Source organism: Misgurnus anguillicaudatus, chromosome 20, assembly GCF_027580225.2.
Source record: "Misgurnus anguillicaudatus chromosome 20, ASM2758022v2, whole genome shotgun sequence".
Classification (NCBI taxonomy): Eukaryota; Metazoa; Chordata; class Actinopteri; order Cypriniformes; family Cobitidae; genus Misgurnus; species Misgurnus anguillicaudatus.
Window position 1 is genome coordinate 31072567 of NC_073356.2, and position 22870 is coordinate 31095436.

Consider the following 22870-nt stretch of genomic DNA (forward strand, 5'->3'; position numbering starts at 1 on the left):
AAAACGGGATACTTACTCTGCTGTTAGGGTGCCGCCAGGTCCTTGTGGCCTCGGACGGCGTCTCCAGTTTATTCGGGGCAAACGGAAAAACACTTCCAAAACAGTGTTGTTCAGTAACGCCGAAAAACCATTGTGTTCCGTGATGCAGCTTGAAACAGACGTCGCACCGGCTGACTCGCTGATTCGGTGGCATGGATACGGTCCATTCGTGACAGCATTGGCATTCTTGCTCCGTTGGCAGTGGTTGACACTTAGTACAAGTAAACCACCACGTCTCGTTTGATCTTCGTCTGACTATGGCTTGAGATAATCGTGTCGCCGTTGCAGTCTCGTCCATCTGTCTGATTTCATCGTCTGTGTACTCTGGCTCAAAAAGGTATGGTACGGCGAAAAACTCCATGTCATTTTCATCTCTTACTTCAAATAAATCCTCCGACATCGTTGTTGTACTTTTCTGTTACTCAACTTCTGAACGGTACCTCTCAACGATTGTAAACACTAACGTTAGCGGTAGTTCGCGCATACGTCAAGCGTAACCTTTGGACGTCATTGCGTGGTGCGTGGGGTCGTGGGCGCGCGTCGCTCGGCAGCGGCGAGACGCAGAGTTGCCGTTATAAAGTACACATTAATTTTATTTTATTTTCGTAAATGTGGATGTTTCTCTAGATAAGACCCTAATGCCTCAGTTAAGATCGTTTAAAGCCCTTTAAAGCTGCACTTAAACTGCAATTTTAAACTTAAAATCATTGGGGTCCAATCAAGTCCACTATATGGATCAAATTCTTGGAATATTTTTCTCAAAAAACCTAATTTCTTTTCGACTGAAGAAAGAAAGGCAAACAGATCTTGGATGACATGGGGGTAAGTACATTATGTGGAAAAATGTTTTATGTAAATGGACTAATCCTTTTTAAGTAAATGTTTGGTTAACTGTTGGGTAAAAATATCTGATGTGTAACATTATATTAGATCACTTAGATTTTAAGCAGTCTGTCACAATGTCAATCAAACAAAAGAAAAAAAGTTTAACATATATTGATGATGTTTTTGCTTTGTGTGTGCTAAATCTTATAGTTTTATCAGTGATTTTAAGGTATTGATGTGGTAATTTAATGTATGGATGTGGAAATTTTTCTGGTAATTTAACTTTGCTGACTCTTTCAACTTCAAACAGGTGTAGTTCTGTCCCATTTTGTTATATTCCACCAAATCATGCATTGTTCTATGTTTTAATAGAGAATGTCAAAATATGAACAACTATTTTTTTGAAAATTTGCTAATTTCGACTAAATTTGACAGCACATGTCACAAATGATGCAGCATCAAATAAAAATAGAGAAAGAAAATTCTTCTTAAAGGAAAATGCATATACAAAGCAATGGCTTGATGGTTCTGTTAAAAGTGTAAACAGGCTGTTGTTAACATACATTTGCATAAAGCATCTATATATGATATATGTATATATGATCAGAGTATTAAAAACCTGAAAAGTGTTAAATTAGGGTAAATTTAGAACGGATAAAAATGTGCGATTAATTTGCGATTAATCGCGAGTTAACTCATGATGCGATTAATCTAGATTAATTTTTTTAATCTATTGACAGCCCTAATGTTTATAAAAGGATTTAATCTTTTTCACATACAGTATGCCCCGCACAATGTATGCACACTTTTATGTATATAGACAGAAGAGAACTGAACTCCATGAGAACTGATTTTTGATTATGGGCATTTTAGCACTGCAATAGGTTTATAAAAAGCTACTACACATGTACAACCCCAAAACAGAAAAAGTTGGGACAGAGTAGAAATTGTGAGTAAAAAAGGAATGGAATAATTTACAAATCTCATAAGCTTATATTTTATTCACAGTAGAATATAGATAACATATCAAATGTTGAAAGTAAGATATTTTGAAATGTCATGCCAAATATTGGCACATTTTGGATCTCATGAGAGCCACACATTCCAAAAAAAGTTGGGACAGGCAGCAACAAGAGGCCAGAAAACTCCAACGTACATACAAGGAACAGTCTAAAGACCAATTTGCAACTTATTAGGTCAATTGGCAACATGATTGGGTATAAAAAGAGCCTCTCAGAGTGGCAGTGTCTCTCAAAGGTCAAGATGGACAGAGAATCACCAATTCAACCAATGCTGAGCGAAAAATAGTTTTCTGAGTTTCTCTGAGAAAAATTGCAATGAGATTGAAGTTATCATCATCTACAGTGCATAATACCATTCAAAGATTCAGAGAATCTGGAACAATCTCTGTGCGTAAGGGTCAAGGCTGGAAAAACCATACTGGATGCCCGTGATCTTCGGTCCCTTACACGGCACTGCATCATATACAGGAATGCTACTGTAATGGAAATCATAACATGGGCTCAGGAATACTTCCAGAAAACATTGTCAGTGAACACAATCCACCTTGTCATTCGCTGTTGCCAGCTAAAACTCTGTAGGTAAAAAAAGAAGCCATATCTAAATATGATCCAGAAGCACAGCGTTTTCCCTGGGCAAGGCTCATTTAAAATGGACTTTGGCAAAGTGGAAAACTGTTCTGTGGTCCAACGAATCAAAATTTGAAGTTCTTTTTAGAAAACTGGGACGCCATTTCATCCGGACTAAAGAGGACAAGGACAACCCAAGTTGTTATTAGCGCTCATTTCAGAAACTTGCATCTCTGATGGTTTGGGGTTGCATGAGTGCGTGTGGCATGGGCAGCTTACACATCTGGAAAGGCACCATCAATGCTGAAAGGTTTATCCAAGTTCTAGATACATATGATCCCATTCAGACGTCGTCTCTTTAAGGGAAGACCTTGCATTTTCCAACATGACAATGTCAGACCACATACTGCATCAATTACAACATCAAGACTGCGTAGAAGAAGGATCTGAGTACTGAAATGGCCAGCCTGCAGTCCAGATCTTTCACCCAAAGAAAAGATTTGGTGCATCATAAAGCGGAAGATGCGACAAAGAAGACCTAAGACAGTTGAGCAACTAGAAGTCTGTATTAGCGTGAATAGGACAACATTCCTATTCCTAAACATTGGTCCTCCTTCAGCTGTTCCTTATATGCACATTTAACTTTTCTGGCCTCTTATTGCTACCTGTCCCAACTTTTTTTGGAATGTGTAGCTCTCATGAAATCCAAAATGAGCCAATATTTGGCATGACATTTCAAAATATCTTACTTTCAACATTTGATATGTTACCTATATTCTACTGTGAATAAAATATAAGTTTATGAGATTTGTAAATTATTCCATTCTTTTTTTACTCACAATTTCTACTATGTCCCAACTTTTTCTGTTTTGGGGTTGTAAATCACAATGTAATTCAAACTGACTATTGCAATAACACAAAAATCATATCATCTGGAAATATCTTTTGTTTTATCCTTGAAACAACCCTTAAAGGGACACTCCACTTTTTTGAAAATATGCACAATTTCCAGCTCCCATAGAGTTAAACATTTCATTTTAACCGTTTTGGAATCCATTCAGCTGATCTCCGGGTCTGGCGGTACCACTTTTAGCATAGCTTAGCACAATCCATTGAATCTGATTAGACCATTAGCATCAAGCTTAAATATAACCAAATAATAACCAAAGAGTTTCGATATTTTCCCTATTTAAAACTTGACTACTTCTGTAGTTACATCGTGTACTAAGACTGCAGGAGCAATGATATTACGCAGTTCCCGAAAATAGCCCCCTGCTATTGAAAGTTACTAAGGGGACTATTTTCGGCTGCTGCGTAATATTGCGACTCCTGCAGCCATGTCACGGCAGCAAAGTCCTTGATTATTATGCCAGAATGAGAGTATAGTTCATAGCCATATCTGCCTAGAAAATCACAACTTTTATTTTCTGTCAGTCTTAGTACATAATGTACAGAAGAGTCAACTTTTAAATAGGAAAAATATCAAAACTCTTTGGTTATTTTTAAGCGCGATGCTAATGGTCTAATCAGATTCAATGGATTGTGCTAAGCTATGCTAAAAGTTGTAGCGCCAGACCCGGAGATCAGCTGAATGGATTCCTAAAGGTAAAAATCAAATGTTGAAAAGGAGAATATTTTTTAAACAAAAGTGTCCCTTTAAGGAAAATATTATCTGCAGTCATACAATCATACCATATATTTTACATATTTAATAATTCTCCTGTTCTGTGGTTTATTTTATTCTTCTTTTATGTTGAGAGGCTTTAAAACAATGTAACATTGTAAAATGAGCTTTAAACTCTTAGGGCCCTATTTTAACGATCTGAAACGCAAGTGCGAAGCGCAAAGCGCAAGTGAGTTTGTGGGCGGATCTTGGGCGCTGTTGCTATTTTCCCGCTGAAAGGTTTGGGGGCTTTGAAATCGGACCCAAGAAACGCAAGCAAGGTCCAACCCCAAAGTACACTTACAAATCAAGTTCATATACATTAAGGTTTCTTATGAAAACATTTTAATTATTATTTGCATAAAATAAACGTAATACAGCCACACAACAAACTTATGAAAATATTTTCATCGTTATTTGCATGAGAATTTTTTAACGCAGCCACACAATAATTAAAAATTATCACCACAATGCTCACCACTATGATTTCCCTTATCTCATGTGTTAATATTTTTTATTGTAACAATTTATGATTTGCAAAAATAACTCTTGCATCTGTGTAGATTAGATAAGCAAAGTGTGTGCGCGTTGTGCACGCTATACATTATGGTCAAGCATGCGCCCTTAAAATAGCATAATGAACCACGCACAACGCGCCACTGACTTTAGACTAGTTTTTTTTTTGGTCAGTGGCGCAATAGTTTTTTGAAGCTGCAAAATAGCATCAGGGATGGTTGGCGCCGGAACACGCCTCCAGGGAGCGCAAGTTCATTCCCTAGTTTGCCGACGTGCGTCTGTGGAGGGAAAAACCCACTGTGCGCCGGTGCAAAATACGAATGATACATGCGTCACTGACAAAGTCAATTGCGCTGGGTGCAAGATAGGGCCCTTAGTCTTAAACAATCTGAGCTCAAACAGATTCTGGGCCTATTTTTCTATTTATCTGATTATTATAAAATGTTACATCAGATGTCGTACCTGATAAACTGGGCCATGACAGTGACATTGGAGAGATTTGGTTTTCGGGAGATTGAAAAGATGTAGAGGGTCTAAAGAAATCAAAATAATGACAGTTTTTACAATAATTTAATTTTGAATAGTATGAAATCTCAATGCTAAATAAAAAGATAGGATACTTTATTATTCAGTATGAACAATTTATTATTTTATTTGAAGCAGTTTTATGCAATGAATGAAATGTTGATAATTAATCAAAATGACTATTAGGCTACTTACTGTTCAGTTTGCTCTCTAAGTGCTTCCTCTCTCTCTTTAGCCTTCTCATACGTGGCTATAACAAGATATGCATTTATATAGAAGTACTTCTTTTTTTAAATTTAAGTAGATATAGAAGTCATAAGAAATTATAGATTGTTGAACATACAAATGAATGTTTTAATTTCCCCCAATTAGATCTTGAAACCATGTTTACCAAGGTTTCCTTGAGATAAGTTACTATTGTTATGATTAAATGCTTCCTCTTGTCTATGTGGGATGAACATCTGCCTTAAAGGAATAGTCTACCCTTTTGCCATATTAAACTATGTTATTACCTCAACTTAGACGAATTAATACATATCTATCTTTTTTCAATGCGTGCACTGTACACATGGGCGGAAATCCCGGGGGGGTCGGGGGGGACAGGACCCCCCATCTGAGGGTTGTCCCCCCTAAAATATCATTAGAATATGTGTATTAAAAATAATTTAATGATTTATAATACTTAAAATAGTTGTGTAAGAAGTGAAACAATACAAATTCAAACGGAGCAACAACAAAAAAACGTTTTAAACATTTTGATTCCCCCTCCCTTGCCTCACAGTGGTTTGGTCCACTGCCCGCGCCGCTTTTACCTCACCACCACACATTCCGGTGGTAGAGAAGTGTACGGAGCCGACGCGTTAATCAGCTATACAACGTTTCCCATCACTTATCAGTTTATCCTCATATGTTTTAAAACTGGACTATTTTGACATCTAAACATGAACATATTTTGTTTTCTGAGAACAGAAGCAGATAAACGATCAAGAAAACATTTTTATGCATTCATGCAGAGGTGAGGCAGAGCTGAAAGTAACAAATTACATTTACTCACCTTGCTGTAACTGAGTTTTTTGTGTACTTTTACTTTGAGTAGTTTTTAAAATCTATACTTTACTTTTACTTAAGTATGTTTAAAGTATTGTAGGTTACTTCGCTACATGTTAAATCATATCCGTTACTGAGTAAAAATAAATAAAAAAGTAAGGTGATAAAGACGTGCCACGGTCGGATGATTGATTGATGGGCGGGGGAACACGCAAAAAGAACCATGGAGAGGGACGAGACAGGCGCGGGCTAATGCAGACCCTCAATTCAATTCTTATGAAAGAAACCCCTGGCCTTTGACGCAAAGCGATTGTTTCATTCAGGTAGGGTTCGTGCTCTTGAGTACGGAGTTTGTGAATTGCCGACCGGGTTTTAACCGCTAATTTGCACGACGCGTTTTTAATACATGCACATTATCTTCCAAGGTCTAGCAGCTTCGCGTCAAGTCAAACAACTTAAGAACGTCCTCGAGAATGCGCAGATCATTAGACATTGCAGAGAGAGAGAGAGAGCGAGCGAGCGCGCGAGAGAGAGAGATTGAAAGACATCAGGTACACAGGTCTGGGAGCTAATAAACGTGTAAAGGATGTATAGTGTATAGCCATGGCACTCATCTCATTATATGCTCATTTATGTACATAGTTTAATAACAATGTATGTTACCAGCAATACATCAATTACAACCTTCATATAATGATTGTATTTACTAGCTGCTGACCTCATATTATTTTTGCTTCAAAAGTGCATAACTCACCTGTAAAAATCATTAAATAATTCCATAAATGTTTCTTAGTTATAAAAAAGCTTTTTATTTTATTAACATTTGTTATTGCACTTTAATTGTAGAGATGTTTACAATTAAAAACATAGTTTGAGATGTATATATCCTTCCTTTGTGAACTATACTAGAAACCTCTCCCCGCTGTAAAAAAGTAACTCTTAAAATTAAAATGACTTTTTACTTGAGTAGATTTTTAGACCAGTAACTTTACTTTTACTTAAGTAAAATATTATTAAAGTAACTTTACTTTTACTTAAGTAAAATATTATAAAGTAACTTTACTTTTACTTAAGTAGAAAATTTTATTAGCCTACTCTTTTCACCTCTGCATTCATATGTATTAAAATTAAATTTGCGTCCGTTCATAGAGAAAGAGAAACGTTTTCTATCTGTACCCATTTCCTTGCAAGTACAATTTTGCCTGTATTATTGGTGTCCCCTTCAAAAAATGTTCTTGAAAAATTTTATGTTTTTTGTCCCCCCCAACATTTAGATGAGATTTTCGCCCCTGACTGTACAGCGCGTCGTGAATGTGTTAGCATTTAGCCTAGCCCCATTCATTCCTATGGTACCAAACAGGGAAGAAACCAAACACTTCAGTGTTTTCCCTATTTAAAGATTGTTACATGAGGAGTTATACCAGTAAGTATGGTGCCACAAAATAAAACTTTTTTTTTGGTACCATAAGAATGAATGGGGCTAGGCTAAATGCTAACACATTCACAATGCGCTGTACAGTGCACGCATTGAAAAAAGATAGATATGTATTGATTCGTGGGTTGAGGTAATATCATAGTTTAATATGGCAGAAGGGTAGACTATTCCTTTAAGAGTTAACTTTGCAATGAAAAGATGTCTATATTTATTGACTTGCCACTGAAACAATATGTAAAATTTTTATCTTTACCGTGTACTTCATGAAAGTCAATATTTAGCATCTCCCATGGGTTTTCTCCTCTGGCAGGTTCAAGTCTGTTCTTTACGGCTTCTGTGCACATCTTAGGTGACTTGAATGGAGGCCAGTAACATTGTGTCTTTTGTTCATTAAGCCAGTTTGTTGGTATTACAGTCAGCTCATCTGATTCTTTCAGGGTAATGACCGCATAAATACTGTGTGTGACACAGACAGAATATTTTATTTGAATTGATTTCTAGATTTGCATCAGTGGACATTTCATTTTTACAAAAGCATATAAGTATACATATTCCACACGATGCCATAGAAGAACATGCATAGAAGCTTTCTGTTGCTTAAGAAATGTTTTTTTTTAGAACCTTTGACAAAAAAATCAAGTATGGTTTTTTTCAATGGCATTGCTTTAACCTTTAACATTTATTTATTTATTTATTGTCAAATCAGTGTCCTTGTATACAACAATGCTTACCCATCTGCCTGGGCTCTTTCAAGCTCCTTTTGTTGCTTTTTAGCTTCATCATAAGTGTCTGCAGAAAGATTTTATAATATTTTGTTACAGAAAACATGAAAGCTCTCTCTATATAACTTTTAAACAGACATTGTTACCATATTCTGCATGAAAGCGAATGTTTAACATCTCCCATTGTCTTCCGGCTGTTGAAGGCTCAATTCTGTTTCTAACACCTTGCAGTAACTTCTCTGATGATTTGAATGGAGGCCAGTGACATTGTGTCTTGTCTGTGTTCAACCAATTTGATGCTGTTACCATCATTTCATCTGTATCAAGGAAGGTTACGACGGCATACATGGTTGACCTAGTGGAAAATGTAGAGAGCTTAATGATCTAATGACAAAGTCAATGGCAGTGTGCACGCTGTATAAAAGGACAATAATAACATAGAAGTGAAACCTTTAAAACTGTTCTATACAGTAGAGTAAAATGACAATAATAACATTTTGCATGTAGGTGGTGACCAAAGGTGGTAACACGAGACTTGGCTCTCTTCAGTACTTTTTTCTCTTATCGGGCGGTTTTCTTCTGCTTTATCCCAATCCTCAACCTCAAACTCACTGTCCTGGTCCAGTCCATTTTCTCTAGGTAATATCAAAATGTCATATTCTTCATCAGGACTGTTTTGCACAGTAGCACGTACTTCATCCAGGTTCTCAGGTAGAATGCAAACAATCACACTTTGTTTGAAAACATACAATGCATGCTTTTCTACATCCTTTAAGAGCCTTGAGGCGTAGCATTTTAGTGCTAAAGTTATGAGTACTGGAGTCAAAGGGCAGCCCTGACGTGGCACATTGTCATGTGCTCCTTTAACAAGGCTTTCAGCAGCAAAGAAGTACTGAGACAAGTTTGGGTTTGATTTTTTATTCTTCTGCAACTCTTCCTCGAGACAAGACAGTATTGTTTGTGCCGTGAGTGTTTTGGGAGTGATCAGGACTGTATTTGAGTCTTTTGGTATCCGTCCCCTTGACTGAGACTCCAGGAACTCCTCTAGACGCCTTGCTAGAATCGTTGCAATGATGAGATATTCAACGTTGAAAAAGTGTTGACTGTTGTCATGTGGACTTCTCACGGATTTATTAAAGTAAGTCTCTGAGAGGTTATATGTACCATTTAAGATACGGTAATAGAGCACCTTTATGTATGGAATTACATTTTGAATTTTCTCTTTATAGGAGGAAACTGGAATGCCATCTGGTCTTGGTGTATCTGACACTTGAAGAGAATTTACTGCGGAGACGATGTCGACCTCACTGAGGCTTTCTTCATGACTAAGCAGTTGAGAGAGTGATGCTATTTGGAGATCTTTATATAAACGGTCTATAAAAACATTGTTGATCTCTAAATACAAAGGCTGATGGTCCGGTCTCTCAGGTGCTCTGATGTCACAACTTCTAACACGCCACATACATTCTTCTGGAATAAAGAAGTAATCCAGTCTTGATTTAATAAAGAAGTTATCCAGTCTTGATGAAGCGTCGCCTCTACAGAATGTATAATTCTGCTCCACAGGGTTTTTTCTTCTCCAGATGTCGACCAGCTGAAGAGACTTCATAAAGTTTTCCACAAAGGGAAGCAGTTTATTATGAGTTTGGTTTTTTAACACCTTGTTGGTTTTGCATTTCTTGTCAATAAAGGGATTGAAAACAGTGTTGAAATCTCCACCGATCACCAGTAACCCGGTGGTCATCGACTGCAGGTAGCTTGAAAGTTTATCAAGGGTTTTAGTGTCAGTTTGGTGGTTATAAATGTTAACCAGTGTGTACAGCTGATCTTGCAGCCTACATTTCAACACAACATAACCTCCACAATTATCCTTTTCAACACTGATGTATTCAAAGTCTAATGTCTTCCTAACAAGTATAGCCGTTCCTCTTTCAGATGAGTTATGCTTTGTGAAAAAACAATTCCACTCATTTGTAAAGCATTCAACAATTTGATCATCTCCTTCCCCAATGTGCGTCTCTTGTAGGAAAACAACATCAGCATCCTGTAGTTCTGTCAATTTCTGATATCTTCGTTCTTTTAATCCATTAACATTCCAAGTGATGAAATGTATGCTTCCTTTACCCATTGTCTCTTCCACTCTAGTAGACTGCAGATCCATATCTACATTAGTTCTGTCAAAACAAAGATGGAGGAAGGGTAGGAACTGAACTTAAAAAACGATATATTTTATATCTGATATAATTGTTGAGACTTTCACAAAACATTGAAAGTGCTGGAAATATTTCCATCTAACACATGCTGGAGCTTATTTCAATTAGCTTATTGTTGGATTGAACACCTGCACCAAATCTACTATAAAACTGTACCATTACAGAACCTAGTTTTTCCCTTTCTGTCAGTCATTAGACAAGAGGGTAAGTCTGCTGGTTTGGGGAAGCTTCTCTTCCCTGTCCACCATGCACCTCTTTAGGTGTGCAAGGATACTTTACCCCCATGGCTTTATTCATAGCTGGTTGACCACCCTGCCAAGCCACAAACCATCCCTGTCTGAGGCAGTGAAGTAGATCGCTCCCTTAGTTCCACTAGCACGACCTAATGAAGCATGGTAACCACTTCCCAGTCATGGTGGCTAATCAGGATGATCCATCTCAGCTACGCAATAGAGCAAGTCCATTACAGCCTGTACTTCATTGTCTCAAAAAACTTTTTTAAGTTGAAAAAGCTTTAATTGTTAGGTGTTAACAATTAAAGTGATGTTCTAAAAGGTTTATCACCATACATTTTTACTTAAAGTGAAAAAAAATTAAGAAAAATTTAAGTTGAAAAAACTATAATTTTTAAGTTACCAACTGAAGTCATTTTTTAAGTATCCGGGGGACGGGGGATATGTCCCCCACTTTTAAAGTCGCTTGTTCAGTTTTTTTAAACACACGTTGTCATCGCCACTGAAGAGCGAGACTGAGCAGGACAAATATGCCTGTGTTGACAGGGACGCCATAAGGGAGGGAGGCTTAGAATGATTCTTAAGGCCCATGAACTTTTTAATACCCCAGCCATGGACTGTGCCGCATACGCAACCCCCTTAGCTGGGCCCTCTCTCCATTGCTCCGCCTCGCGTTTTAGCCGAGTGGCAACCTTCAGATCTCTCACAAATAATCAATAACAACAGAGTCCTTTTAGAGTAGTTTATTTCTGATAACAAATCAAATTAACAACACTTAGATTACCCTAGTCTAAATCATAGCTAAAGCGTTATCAAAAACTACATTGAGCTAACGTTACTGTGCAAAATCTTTAGTAAACCAAAACGTGTTGTTTTCCAAAGTTCCAAAGTTCAGTTTAGCCACTAACCAGACCATTAAACAGAGACCGGAAGTTAAGTTCCGTCCAGACCATAGACTGTAAAAAAATATGGACTTAGTGTCCATGACGTCACCTATTGGTTTCTGAAGATCGTTTTTGAAGCTTAAAGTAGGCGTTGCCTGCCGTCGTCATCGTGCATCACTCGCCAATATCCGAAAATGGGTAAAGAGGCGGGATGTGGGTGAAGCTGAGGTGGCTGGTTGCTGAAACCATACCCGCCTAGCTCGATTCTAGTGACCGCAGTGGCTGTTTACCCCTCACTCAAGTGGCCACGCCCTTAATTATGCAGAACTTTCTCTAGCGGCCAGTTGATGAATTGCAGTTTAAGTCACTTCGGTATTGGCTTCATCAGAGAGATTGGAAAGTTGCCCCTCGGTCCAGACTCATAACCGCAACAACACGTTTGCCCCCTAGAGTCGCTGTAGAATACTTGCAACTGTCATAATTTCCCACTCTAGTACACCTCCGAAGATAATCAGGTAATGTTTCACAATTTCATACATATATTAGGCTACTGCATAGTCTACTAAACTACAGATGATGGTAATAGGATAATAAGAAGTTTATTCCAAGTGTAGAGTGCATATAATAATAAAGTACCGCGTTTGCTGGCTTATAACATCATTTTTACATGATTGCAGCTAAATCAAAAGTAAACAGTCTATAGTCTATGTCAACTGTATAATTTCATTTGTGTTCTTGTAAACATTACAAAATGCCATTACAAGGTTAATTGTTTACGTTGCATTATTTCATAACATTGGTCGTTATAATGTCACTATACATGAATTGCTATTTATCATAATAGTTTGCAAATTGTGCATGTTTACACTATTTACAACCTCTAGGCTTATTTGTGTCCTGATAATTATGTGAGATATTGACAACTGTTGTCATGATAATCGCATGACATACTACAAGCAAGCGCAACAACATACAACATAGACCGCAAACAAGTTTACATATAAGAGATTTACTTACTAGTCAATCAACAAGATCGCCAGATCAGCATCCCATCCAGTGCTGTCTTTTAGCTCACGCCAACGAGTAAAAACCTGACCGAGTGGGACTCTTGTCCGCTTCCTAACGCAGTCAGATTCTCTTTTCCTTTTCTTACTCTCTTCCGAACGCGCTTTCTTAACTTTTAAATCGTTTAGCCCAAGGTTATTATAGTTTTGCTTTTTTAAATTAGTTTTTATTTTAGTATCGTTTTCAATTTTGCTTTAAATTTAAGTTTAGTTTAAGGTAGTTTCATGAATGGTTTTGTTAGTTCACGTTTAGTTTTTATTTTGCAAACACATTTCAATTTAGTTTTTATTTTATTTAGTTTCAGTTATAGTTTTAGTAATTATAGTTTAGCAGTTAACAGCAGCTAGACTGTCTGACATATTTATCAGTTAACTGAGGTTGCTGTCAGCCTCAGCTAATCTCATATGCATAAAGCACCATCTACAAGTAAAGACTCCTTAAAAGTTTGTAAACATTGCAACGTCTCCGGGTGGGCCGGGATTAGTTGGAGCCAAAAAGAGGCGCGGACGCAATGCTGACAAGCGTAAGCTAGGACATTTTAGAAGGGATTTATTAAACATAGATGCATAAGAAGGTTCGGAACTGTCTGAATATGTAAAGTTAACGTTACTTACTCTGCGTAACAGCTATTTTTGTAAATTAACGCTGTAACAATTAGTTCTTGTATCTTGTTCTCATTGGAAACATTTTAACCAGGTTTTGGATATTTCCTCCCTACGAAGTATTTTCGGCTGGTTTGTGGAATTTTGTCAAGGCTTATTGTCTAATGTAACCTATCGCTGGGCTAACTATGATTAGCAATGGGGATTATTTTAAGAGATCATTCAAAGGATGGCACACACATCTATCGCTGTATGTTTGTTTAACATTTAAGCTAGCTAGTGCACTGACGGTTGACTTATCATCACCTATAAAACAGAAACTTGCTGATTTGTACTAGATAAGACCAACACAGATGCATAGATTAATTTACCTGATATGAAGTGTGCACTGCAAACACGAGCATTATTTGCGATCGTCTCCGTCCATTCAACCACAATTGTCCTTTTTATTACTGTGAAGGAATGTCTGCCGGGACCCGGTTAAACTTTTGCTTTGAACCAAAAGTGCTGTTCCTTCTATTTTGGTTGCCAAAAACACAAGAAGACGACATTTTAAAGTCAAAACCTCAACTTTTAGCGCTCCTGTTATGAGTTCTTCCTTATGTTTTGCCTCCAGCTAGAGCGGTGACGTCACAGTGACGTCGGCGATTAAGGGGTCTATTATAAAGCCTGTTCAGATTTTCCGCCATGGGATGAGAGCTTATTAATTACGAAAACTAATAATTATTTTTGATAATTATTATTTTATTTCAGTTAGTTTTTCAATAACATTTGCTCGTTTCGTTTAGTTTTAGTTTTTCATTTCTTATGAATTTTTAATTTTATTTCAGTTAACGAAAATGTTTTTTAGCTGATAGTTTTAGTCTTAGTTTCAGTTTTCGTTTACGAAAATAACCTTGGTTTAGCCTCACGTCTCAAATTTCGCGTGCAGTTGTTGTTATAGGCTTGATCGACTTCTTGCAGCCTTTGCAGCGCTGCAAGAAACGACAGCAGGATGACGTCAAAGTGCCGTCTCGGATCATTCTCGTGGTATTTTGACGTCATCCGGCGGTCGGTTCTTGCAGGGCCACACGAAGTCGAACAAGCCTAACGTGTGTGACGTCGTTGCTGTAAAGCAAGTCGTGATTCTCGCGAGATTTGTCAGGGGCGGTTCTCTCAAGCTTGCATTGCTGGTTTTAGTTACATATTCTTCTTGGCAGAATCTATCAATATAAATAACTTAATTATTTCCTTTAATTTGCATCACCATAGTCCCTAAACATATGTAAATGCAGGAAATGGGATTCAAGTTGAAAAATTTTCCCCATTTTGTGACCCCACACACTTCTCAAACTAAAGTTACACCCTTGAGTAGATCCAATTTTCACTTATAACAGTGTAGGGTACAGTAAGTGTCTACACTCAGGCTTGCTCCACCCAAATCTCGTGACATAAATCAGTGGTCATGGTGTTTCTTACAGGTACTATAGACCATGTGCAGGATTTAAACAACACTGGTCCAGAAGCACTTCCTCAAGTTTTTTAGTTCACATTTATTTAACATTTTAATTCAGTGCTCAATTTTCTGTTGGTTGTATTGTGTTCTAATAATAATATAAATATTTTAATATTATATTACAGGAAGTGCTTCTGGACCAGTGTTGTTTACAAAATGGTCTATAGTGTCACGTCATCAACACAATGTCGAATGAGCAACAGAAAGGGATCTCTGGTTACGACCGTAAGGTATTTTCCCTGATGGAGGGAATGAGACGTTATGCCACAAGCACTCATTTGTCAGCTGTTTGGCCGGGAACCATCTTTTCCTCAGCACAAAGCCTATGGTACATGTCATCTTTCTTTTTTGTCTTTGGCTTTACAGTAACAACCCAACAACAAAATGCCTTAAATGTCTTTTTGCAATCATATTTTTGGTTGTCCTACATTTGCACTTGCTAGTTAAAATATGCTATAGACAATTATCCGTACCACATAGTCATATGAAAGTCCCCCGTAATACAAAATCACATTCAAGTGTAAATGTATTTTAAGGTTTAGGGTTTAGGCACTCCAGTGTAAACAGTTATTACTACCTTTTCATTTAAAAAATATTTAGGATTTCACTTCTACATATACCCTATGGATACAATAAAATTCATTTTTATATAATTTACACTTACTTTTTAACTATAAGTAAGATCAATAATAAAGTAAGAGTTACCTTTTATGTGTCAGGGTAATCTCTTCAGGAAAGGACGCTGCTGTTGATTCTGCTGTTAAACTAACAAGTTCCTGGTTTTCACAAGCCACGCCAAGCTTTGTGTGCAGAGGTGTGGCTTAATTCAAATCCTCTCAGTGTCAGTTAAGGTGCATGGTCGTTTGAGGATGTGGATAAGGTCGATGATATCGTCACAGTGATGCCAGAGAAGAAGCATTTTTTTCTTACCTTTTTGCAATCTGAAGAACCATTTTTGAAATAAAAGGGTTCTTTGGATGTTCAAGATTCTTTGTAGAACCATTTAGACTAAAAAGGTAATTATATAGAATTGTGAAGCACCTTATTTTTTTCTTTTACAGTGTGGTCTGTAAATGGATGTAATGCTTTATAAATCAATGTACAGCTTCAGTTCATTTGAAAAAAGAACAGAGTGAGGGTTTTGATGTATGAAATTCATTTTCTCATGTTTCCCTATACAACAGGGATAGTGACAATTAGGAAAATTGGGGTCTATTTGTAAAAGCATGCATGCTGATCTCTGACTGGCAAAGTTCAACAGAAGAGAGTGATGAATTCAACCTGAGTTTATTTGTTTACCCCATAAAAATAAATCAATGGATTTGTAATGGATTTAGCTAATGCTTTTTTCAGTGTACTGCTACAGTTATTGTTTGTTTTAAATTTTAGTTGGAAAAATTACATATTAGGGTTACTGTAAGTTTCAACTAAGAGTCCTTACAACAAAAGTTTTGAATAATTGAAATTGATAAATGGAATAGCATTGTTGCAATATGTTGATAATTTGATGCATGCAGTAGGTGAAATAGGCAATGTGTTAGGGTTTGTCCTAGTTATAGTTACAGTTTCTGTACAGAGAGGTGGCTTTCATGTTCATGTGATTCTTTTAGGAAAAATTGATTTAAAAAAGCATACAGAAGCAATTCATATGTGTCCTTTTTAAGCATGTGCTCAAACTTTGTCAGTTAAAGATAAAGACTAATAGTGTTTAATGTTTATTTAGGAGTTAGTTTGTAGATTTTTGTTATACTTGTGTTTGTGGTTACCGTTGTGCACAAGAGTGATGCTTATGGTTAGGCTGAATGTGTACCATTTTAATTATTGAGCAATAACTGTGTTGATTCTGCTATATGCTATTTATTTTGTACCTGCTCAACCGGTTTAAGATAGATAAGTCAAACATTGTGTTCTTGATTAGGATGCAATAAAAAAGATAATTTATTCCCAACATACAGTGCCATGGATTTCTCAGTATAAGAGAGTCAAAAGTCCACTTTGGATGAAATAGACTAAAACACATCAAGAAATACATTTTTATATAATCGAAATAAAAATTGAAAATATTGTTAAAGCACAAAGTGTGAATAAAACACCTGATATTATTCTTCACATGCACTCATACAAATAAAGATGCTTGACAAAGCCATAACATCCTAATAACCTTTTTGTTTTAAAAGTTATTTAGTGATGAAAGATTATTTCGATTATGAAAGAATGTATGAAAGAAATTGTTATTTTAAGAACCCTTAACTAAAAGGTTCTTTAAGGAACCAGAAATGGTTCTTCTATGGCATCACTTTAGAAGATTTTGAATAATTTTTCAAAAAGGTATTGTTTAAACTTAATTTTAAGGTCTGAAGATGAATCTGTAAGAATGGATTTTAATAACAATTCTGCTGTCAAGCCAGCATGTGCTTTCTGTGGAAACCCTTTGATAGTTTAATCATGTTCAATAAACAATATGACTTCTGAGGTTATTTGGCAATTACACCCTGTTCAGCTGGTTGAACAAAAACTTAAACAAAACTTGTTTTCAGATTCGTTTAAATTAGGCTATACCCTTATATGACTTACAATCACTGTCTGAGTCTCTCAAGATGCATTAATCTGTGATAGAAACTACTGTACAGAACTCTATAGGTTTATGTATTTTGTTTCAGCAGAACAACACAAGCAAACTTTTGTGGTACAAACTTAACTTCCAGTAGACGTTTAGCAAAGAATCAATGACAAAAGTCCTTCTACGGTAGATTATTGGCTTGAACAGAAACATCTCTATTGTTTTGAATGCAAGCTAAAAAGGTAAAAAAAATACAGAAGATAAATCAAACACCCAAAAAGTCAATCTAGATATTAACTCAGTGACATGGCATACAGAGGCTTGATCTTGTTAACCAGCACAACACTATTTACATTATGTCAAGTTGTGCTTTTACTTTGGTTTCTGTTTAAAGGCGCTCTAAGCGAATAATGTGCGACGTCACTTCTTGTTGATGTTTGAACTGTTTTCAAACAAACGGAGCGTAGCTAATGCTGCGTTCCAGGCAACCTGTAACCCCTAACTCACGACTTCAAAACCACGACTCTGAACTGGGAGTACATTGATCTAGTACGAGTTCATGGCTGGGAAGTCACGGGTTTGACTGCCGTTCCAGTGCACTTTCACCGGTAGAAGGTTGTAAAAACAAGAGTTACAGGCTGCCTGGAACGCATAGGGTCGTGAGTCGTGGTTTTGAAGTCGTAACTCACGGGTTTAAAAACCTGCCTGGAACGCAGCATAACGCCTCCCCCTCCCTCTCCCGTCTGTGCTTTCATGAATGCGCCCAACCCCCACCCCCAAATCCTTCTTGTCTTTTGGCTGGAACACTTTGTTATGTTTCGTGGTGCTAGGTTTGGCCACTGTGTTGTTATTGCCGTTTGTGGAGCCTGAGCTGTCTACAGAGATCGCGTTTTTTTACAGTTTGATCAGCGGTCAGGTAGGAAGCAGATAGTGAGGAGATGTTTGCTGTATGTAACAAAAAAAAATTATGGTCTAAAACGCGTGAATTCGCTTAGAGAACCTTTAAGTGAAAGCACTATTATAATGAATGGATTCTTGCCCTTTCACAATTTATTAAAATATTTAAAAAACAACCAGCAAAACATCCTAAGCAGTTTGATGTTCTAGATTTATAGGGCATGAAATATGAAAGCAAAACATTTACATTTTCTGTGCATTTCTCTTTTGGGTGTTTGACTGAATGCGAGACTATTCACACATTCTGTAAAGACATGCGACATGAGAAAGTGATGTGATGTGTAATGCAATTGAAATCTATATAAGAAGTCATCTAACAGATGTGTCTGGGAGGCACTGAATTCCAGGCACTTAATTCTGAAACTAGTTTGGGTTTTCAGCTCCAAGACCTACAGAAGAAATTGTATATTAAGTACACGATGACCATTAAGAGTGCATGTTTACAACTGACTTAACAGAGACAATATTATGAAACTTTTTGTTTTCCTTTCAAACAAATGGAAGAAAAGAAATTACAACAATTGATTGTATCTGCATTTAAATCCATAAATGTTTATTACATAAATTGTACATAACAGCTATAACTCACCCGCCTCTCTTAGTCTCTTTCGATTGATTCGATCAGCTATGTTACCCAAATACTTCTTTATTTCAGCTTGACTGTTTTCTCTTGTTATATTTCGATTGAAAGCAGCATCTGAAAGTGTCAAGTCACAGTTAAAGAGACTGAATGGAAAGTGAAGGAAAATATGAATTAATCCTAACGTTTTAAGTATAGTGTTTCTGCAATGATTTTACCTTGTATTACATCTGCTAAAGCAAGACTATAGAGGGGTCTTTTATCACATCTCCCCTGCCAGTTGAACTTTACAGCCAAATCATCTATTAGGACGCCCTGCATTATATTCTTAACCACATCTTTTGGCCCAAACCCTCCAAGCCCTGACAGATATTTAATCTGTGAAGAAAAGAAAATATTATTTATTATTATTTCAAAGCTTTATTGAGGAGTTATATTTATTCAGATGCACTGTTTAGGTGGATTGTTTTCTACATTTTAATGGACTATTTTGTCTGAGTAAGAAAAAGTCTGAGTCTCAAAAAAACATAGTTTACCCCAAATGCAAATTGTGTCGTCATTTACTTAATATAACATTGTTCCAAAATCTGTAAGATTTACAACACAAGAAAGCTTTGCTGGCATTGTTTTCTGTACAATGAAACTGAAGCATCAATCACTTACACTGTACCAAACATATATTGTGTTTTAAGTCATGGGTTGGACCAACATGAAGTTGTGTTATTGATGGCAGAATGTTCAATAATAAAAAACAAATATTTTGACCATTTATTTATTTATTTGGTATGGAGTTGGGTAATAACAAAGACTGTACAATAATCTGGTAATAAACCTATTTAAGGTGATATAGGTGATTGTATGGTTGTATTAAGATTATGCCACACTATTGCAAGAATTTTCTTTATACATTGTGGACTCACATATTTTTTGCGCATTGCTGCATTGCGAAGCTCTTGTTCAGTCCTCTCCACATCTTCAAGGGTTTTAAGAGGTAGATTTAGGTTGCATTTAATTTTAGGTTGCGTGCTTGTGCTGGTGGGTGCTGGATCAGAAACTGGACTCTCTTTTTTTAATAGTTGCTTTAATATGGTAGAGTTTTCATTAACTTTGCTCTTGATTTCTTTCAGCATTTGAAGAATCTCTTTATTGTCTGTGTAAAATAAATTGAAATTATTTAAAAAATTGATATTTTTATCTTATTACTCACAATAAAATGACTGGACTGACCATCAGCTGGCATTCTGGATATGGATGGTACTAATGGTGAATTAAACATATTTCTGGTCATTTCCTGAGGATTTTCAAGTTTTGGTCTTTTTATGATTCCAGTGATGCTGGAAAGAAGCATTCAAATAGAACGACATTTGTTTTTTTGTTTTTTTTTAATCATAAAAATATTAAATTTTTTAATAGCCTAGGTGAAATCTTTTAAAGGAATTATTTATTGGATGTGTATGTTTATTACATACTGGTATGCTTGTATAATTGCATCTCTCGCCTTCTGAGCCTCTTCCCAAGTGCCTACAACAACAGAAAGATTTTATTATTTCAATGCCAAAAAAGCAGATAAGGTGACTTTAAAAAAAAATTAAGACGAGTAATTATGAATATAGTTAAACAATCAGTGATAACCACAAATTGTTATTTTGTCAGTTCAGAGTTGTGATGTTCAGTAAGTTTTTCAGTATTAATTAAGATAGGTCACCATTTTCATGAGTTATTGAAAATGCTGGATTATTTTCAACCCAAAGTTGGGTCAAAAAAGAACAAATCCAACTTGTTGTGTTGTAATTTAACATATGGGTAGTTTCAACCCATTGGTGGGTCAAAAATAAACATTTGGGGGTTAAAGGATAATTCCGGTATTTAACACTTTGAGTCTCATTTCTGGTTTGTTTTGGATGAACTACAGTGATGGACACAGAAATTTTGACAATGGGTCGAGTCTTGACTTTTCGACTCATTTAGAAGCATCTCTTGGCTGCTTCAGAATGGAAGTCAATGGTCATGCACAAACATGTCATTAAAACAACACTTAACGTTCTTTTTCAAAACTGTACTACTCACCGAGTGGTTTGTGGTGTTCGTTGATGATTAAAAACAAATATATTGGCGCAATATACGATTTCAATCCGTGTTATTTGCTATAGTGGAACTATTTTTTCAGATACCTCACAACCGCGTATATACTTCCGCTCTATATTTGAGTCTGAAGCATGAATGAACGTAGTCCAACAAACTGTAATAAAACGGTAGCATACTTTCAAAATCAAGTTTATTTTTAACACTTACACCATCCAATATGTTTTTTTCATCAGCAGAACAATAAAGATGATATTTTGCAGAAACCCCGGTGCTCCGCCATGCAAGTCAACAGATCCGCACACTTTAAGAGCTATAGCATATATATCCAATACAACAGTAATCCCCCATAACTCCGTGTGACATATTGACATCTTGTGAAGCAAATCAATCAGTTTTTGCAAGAAACTGAACGTTATTTACAACACTATTAGCGTAAATGCCAAAGCAGGAAGCGCGCTTTACGTTCAAGGCGATCTCTTCCACACTGGTGCTGTTTGGTGGCTGTTGGCTATGGATGTTGGTCTGTCTGCGCCACCTATAGAGCGGGAGCGTGAAGCGCACTTCCTGCTTGGCAAAAGCTCTGCATTAACGCTGTAAAATATTTATATATATTTTCGAATCTCAAAACTGAAAATCGAATGTCAACCCACGGAACTAATATTCGAATATTCTGGTCCAGCCCTACAAATATGGGAAAAAATTCTTCTGAGAGAAACCGAGCGAAAAAACTACAACCTCATGTAAACAAACAGGCCCTTTTCTGTTTCCCGGCGGCGGAGTGATATATCAGCGAGCAAACAGTCTTCCAAGAGAAGTCAATGGAATTTTACAAAATGCCAAATAAAACACGACAGAAACTGTATTTCGCTACACAACTTGTTTTTAATCATCATCAACGAACACCACGAACCACTCGATGAGTAGCACAGTTTTGAAAATGAACGTTAAGTGTTGTTTTAATGACATGTTTGTGCATGGCCATTGACTTCCATTCTGAAGCAGTCAAGAGACGCTTCTAAACGAGTCAAAAACTCAAGACACAACCCATTGTCAAAATTTATGTGTCCATCACTGTAGTTCATCCAAAACAAACCAGAAATGAGACTCAAAGTGTTAAATACCGGAATTATCCTTTAACTACAACTGGTTTTGTCCCTTATTGACCAAACAAAGCACTTTTAGATTTAACTTTTAGATTAATTTGTTGCATGAATTAATAATGTTGCTCTTAATACATTATACATTAAACTCAAAAAATGCTGGGGGTGTTTTACCCAATTGATTTACAAACCACTGGCTCTGTCCATATTTTACCCAACCATGGGTTGTAAACTACCCAGCAGCAATGAGTGAACTTGTAGGATTTAAACGTCTCGGTTACGTATGTAACCCCCATTCCGCGAAGAAAGGGAACGAAGTACCAATTCGTCGGTCACGACGTGACGTGACTGAAAGGGAACAGTAATGTTACAATAGTAATACCATGTTCTCCTCGAAAGTGAATGTTTAACATCTCCCATGGTTTTCCGGCTGTTGAAGGCACAATTCTGTTCTTAACAGCTTCTGTACATTTCTCTTGTGATTTGAATGGTGGCCAAAAACATCGGGTCTTGTCTAGGGTCAACCAGTTTAATGCTGCCACCATCACTTCATTTGAATCTTGCAAGACAACAACTGCAACAACCTGTCTACTGCAAGTAAAGAAAAAAAATGCAAATGCAAATGCAAACACGGGGTTAATTGTAACATGAACCTTTTACATAGTTACACAGGGTCGACCAATTTTTGCTTTTGGTCTTTTTCTCTCACTGTCAGAAACTGATCTCTTGCAAATT

The 22870-nt window shown here is 36.6% G+C and overlaps 1 protein-coding gene across 1 annotated transcript in view; it reads right to left on the reverse strand.

The window, feature by feature from the left end:
* The window catches only part of LOC129455878 (uncharacterized), a 32329-nt gene extending 16695 nt beyond the window's left edge, over positions 1-15634 (reverse strand). Inside the window, exons 1-7 of the mRNA XM_073858513.1 lie at positions 15559-15634; positions 8856-10535; positions 8508-8716; positions 8371-8428; positions 7893-8095; positions 5353-5407; positions 5095-5165 (exon numbers count right to left, since the gene is read on the reverse strand). Coding sequence (XP_073714614.1) covers positions 5095-5165; positions 5353-5407; positions 7893-8095; positions 8371-8428; positions 8508-8716; positions 8856-10522 — 2263 coding nt within the window. The 5' untranslated portion in view covers positions 10523-10535; positions 15559-15634. The remainder of the gene's footprint in view (positions 1-5094; positions 5166-5352; positions 5408-7892; positions 8096-8370; positions 8429-8507; positions 8717-8855; positions 10536-15558) is intronic.
* Positions 15635-22870: the final 7236 nt, after the last annotated feature.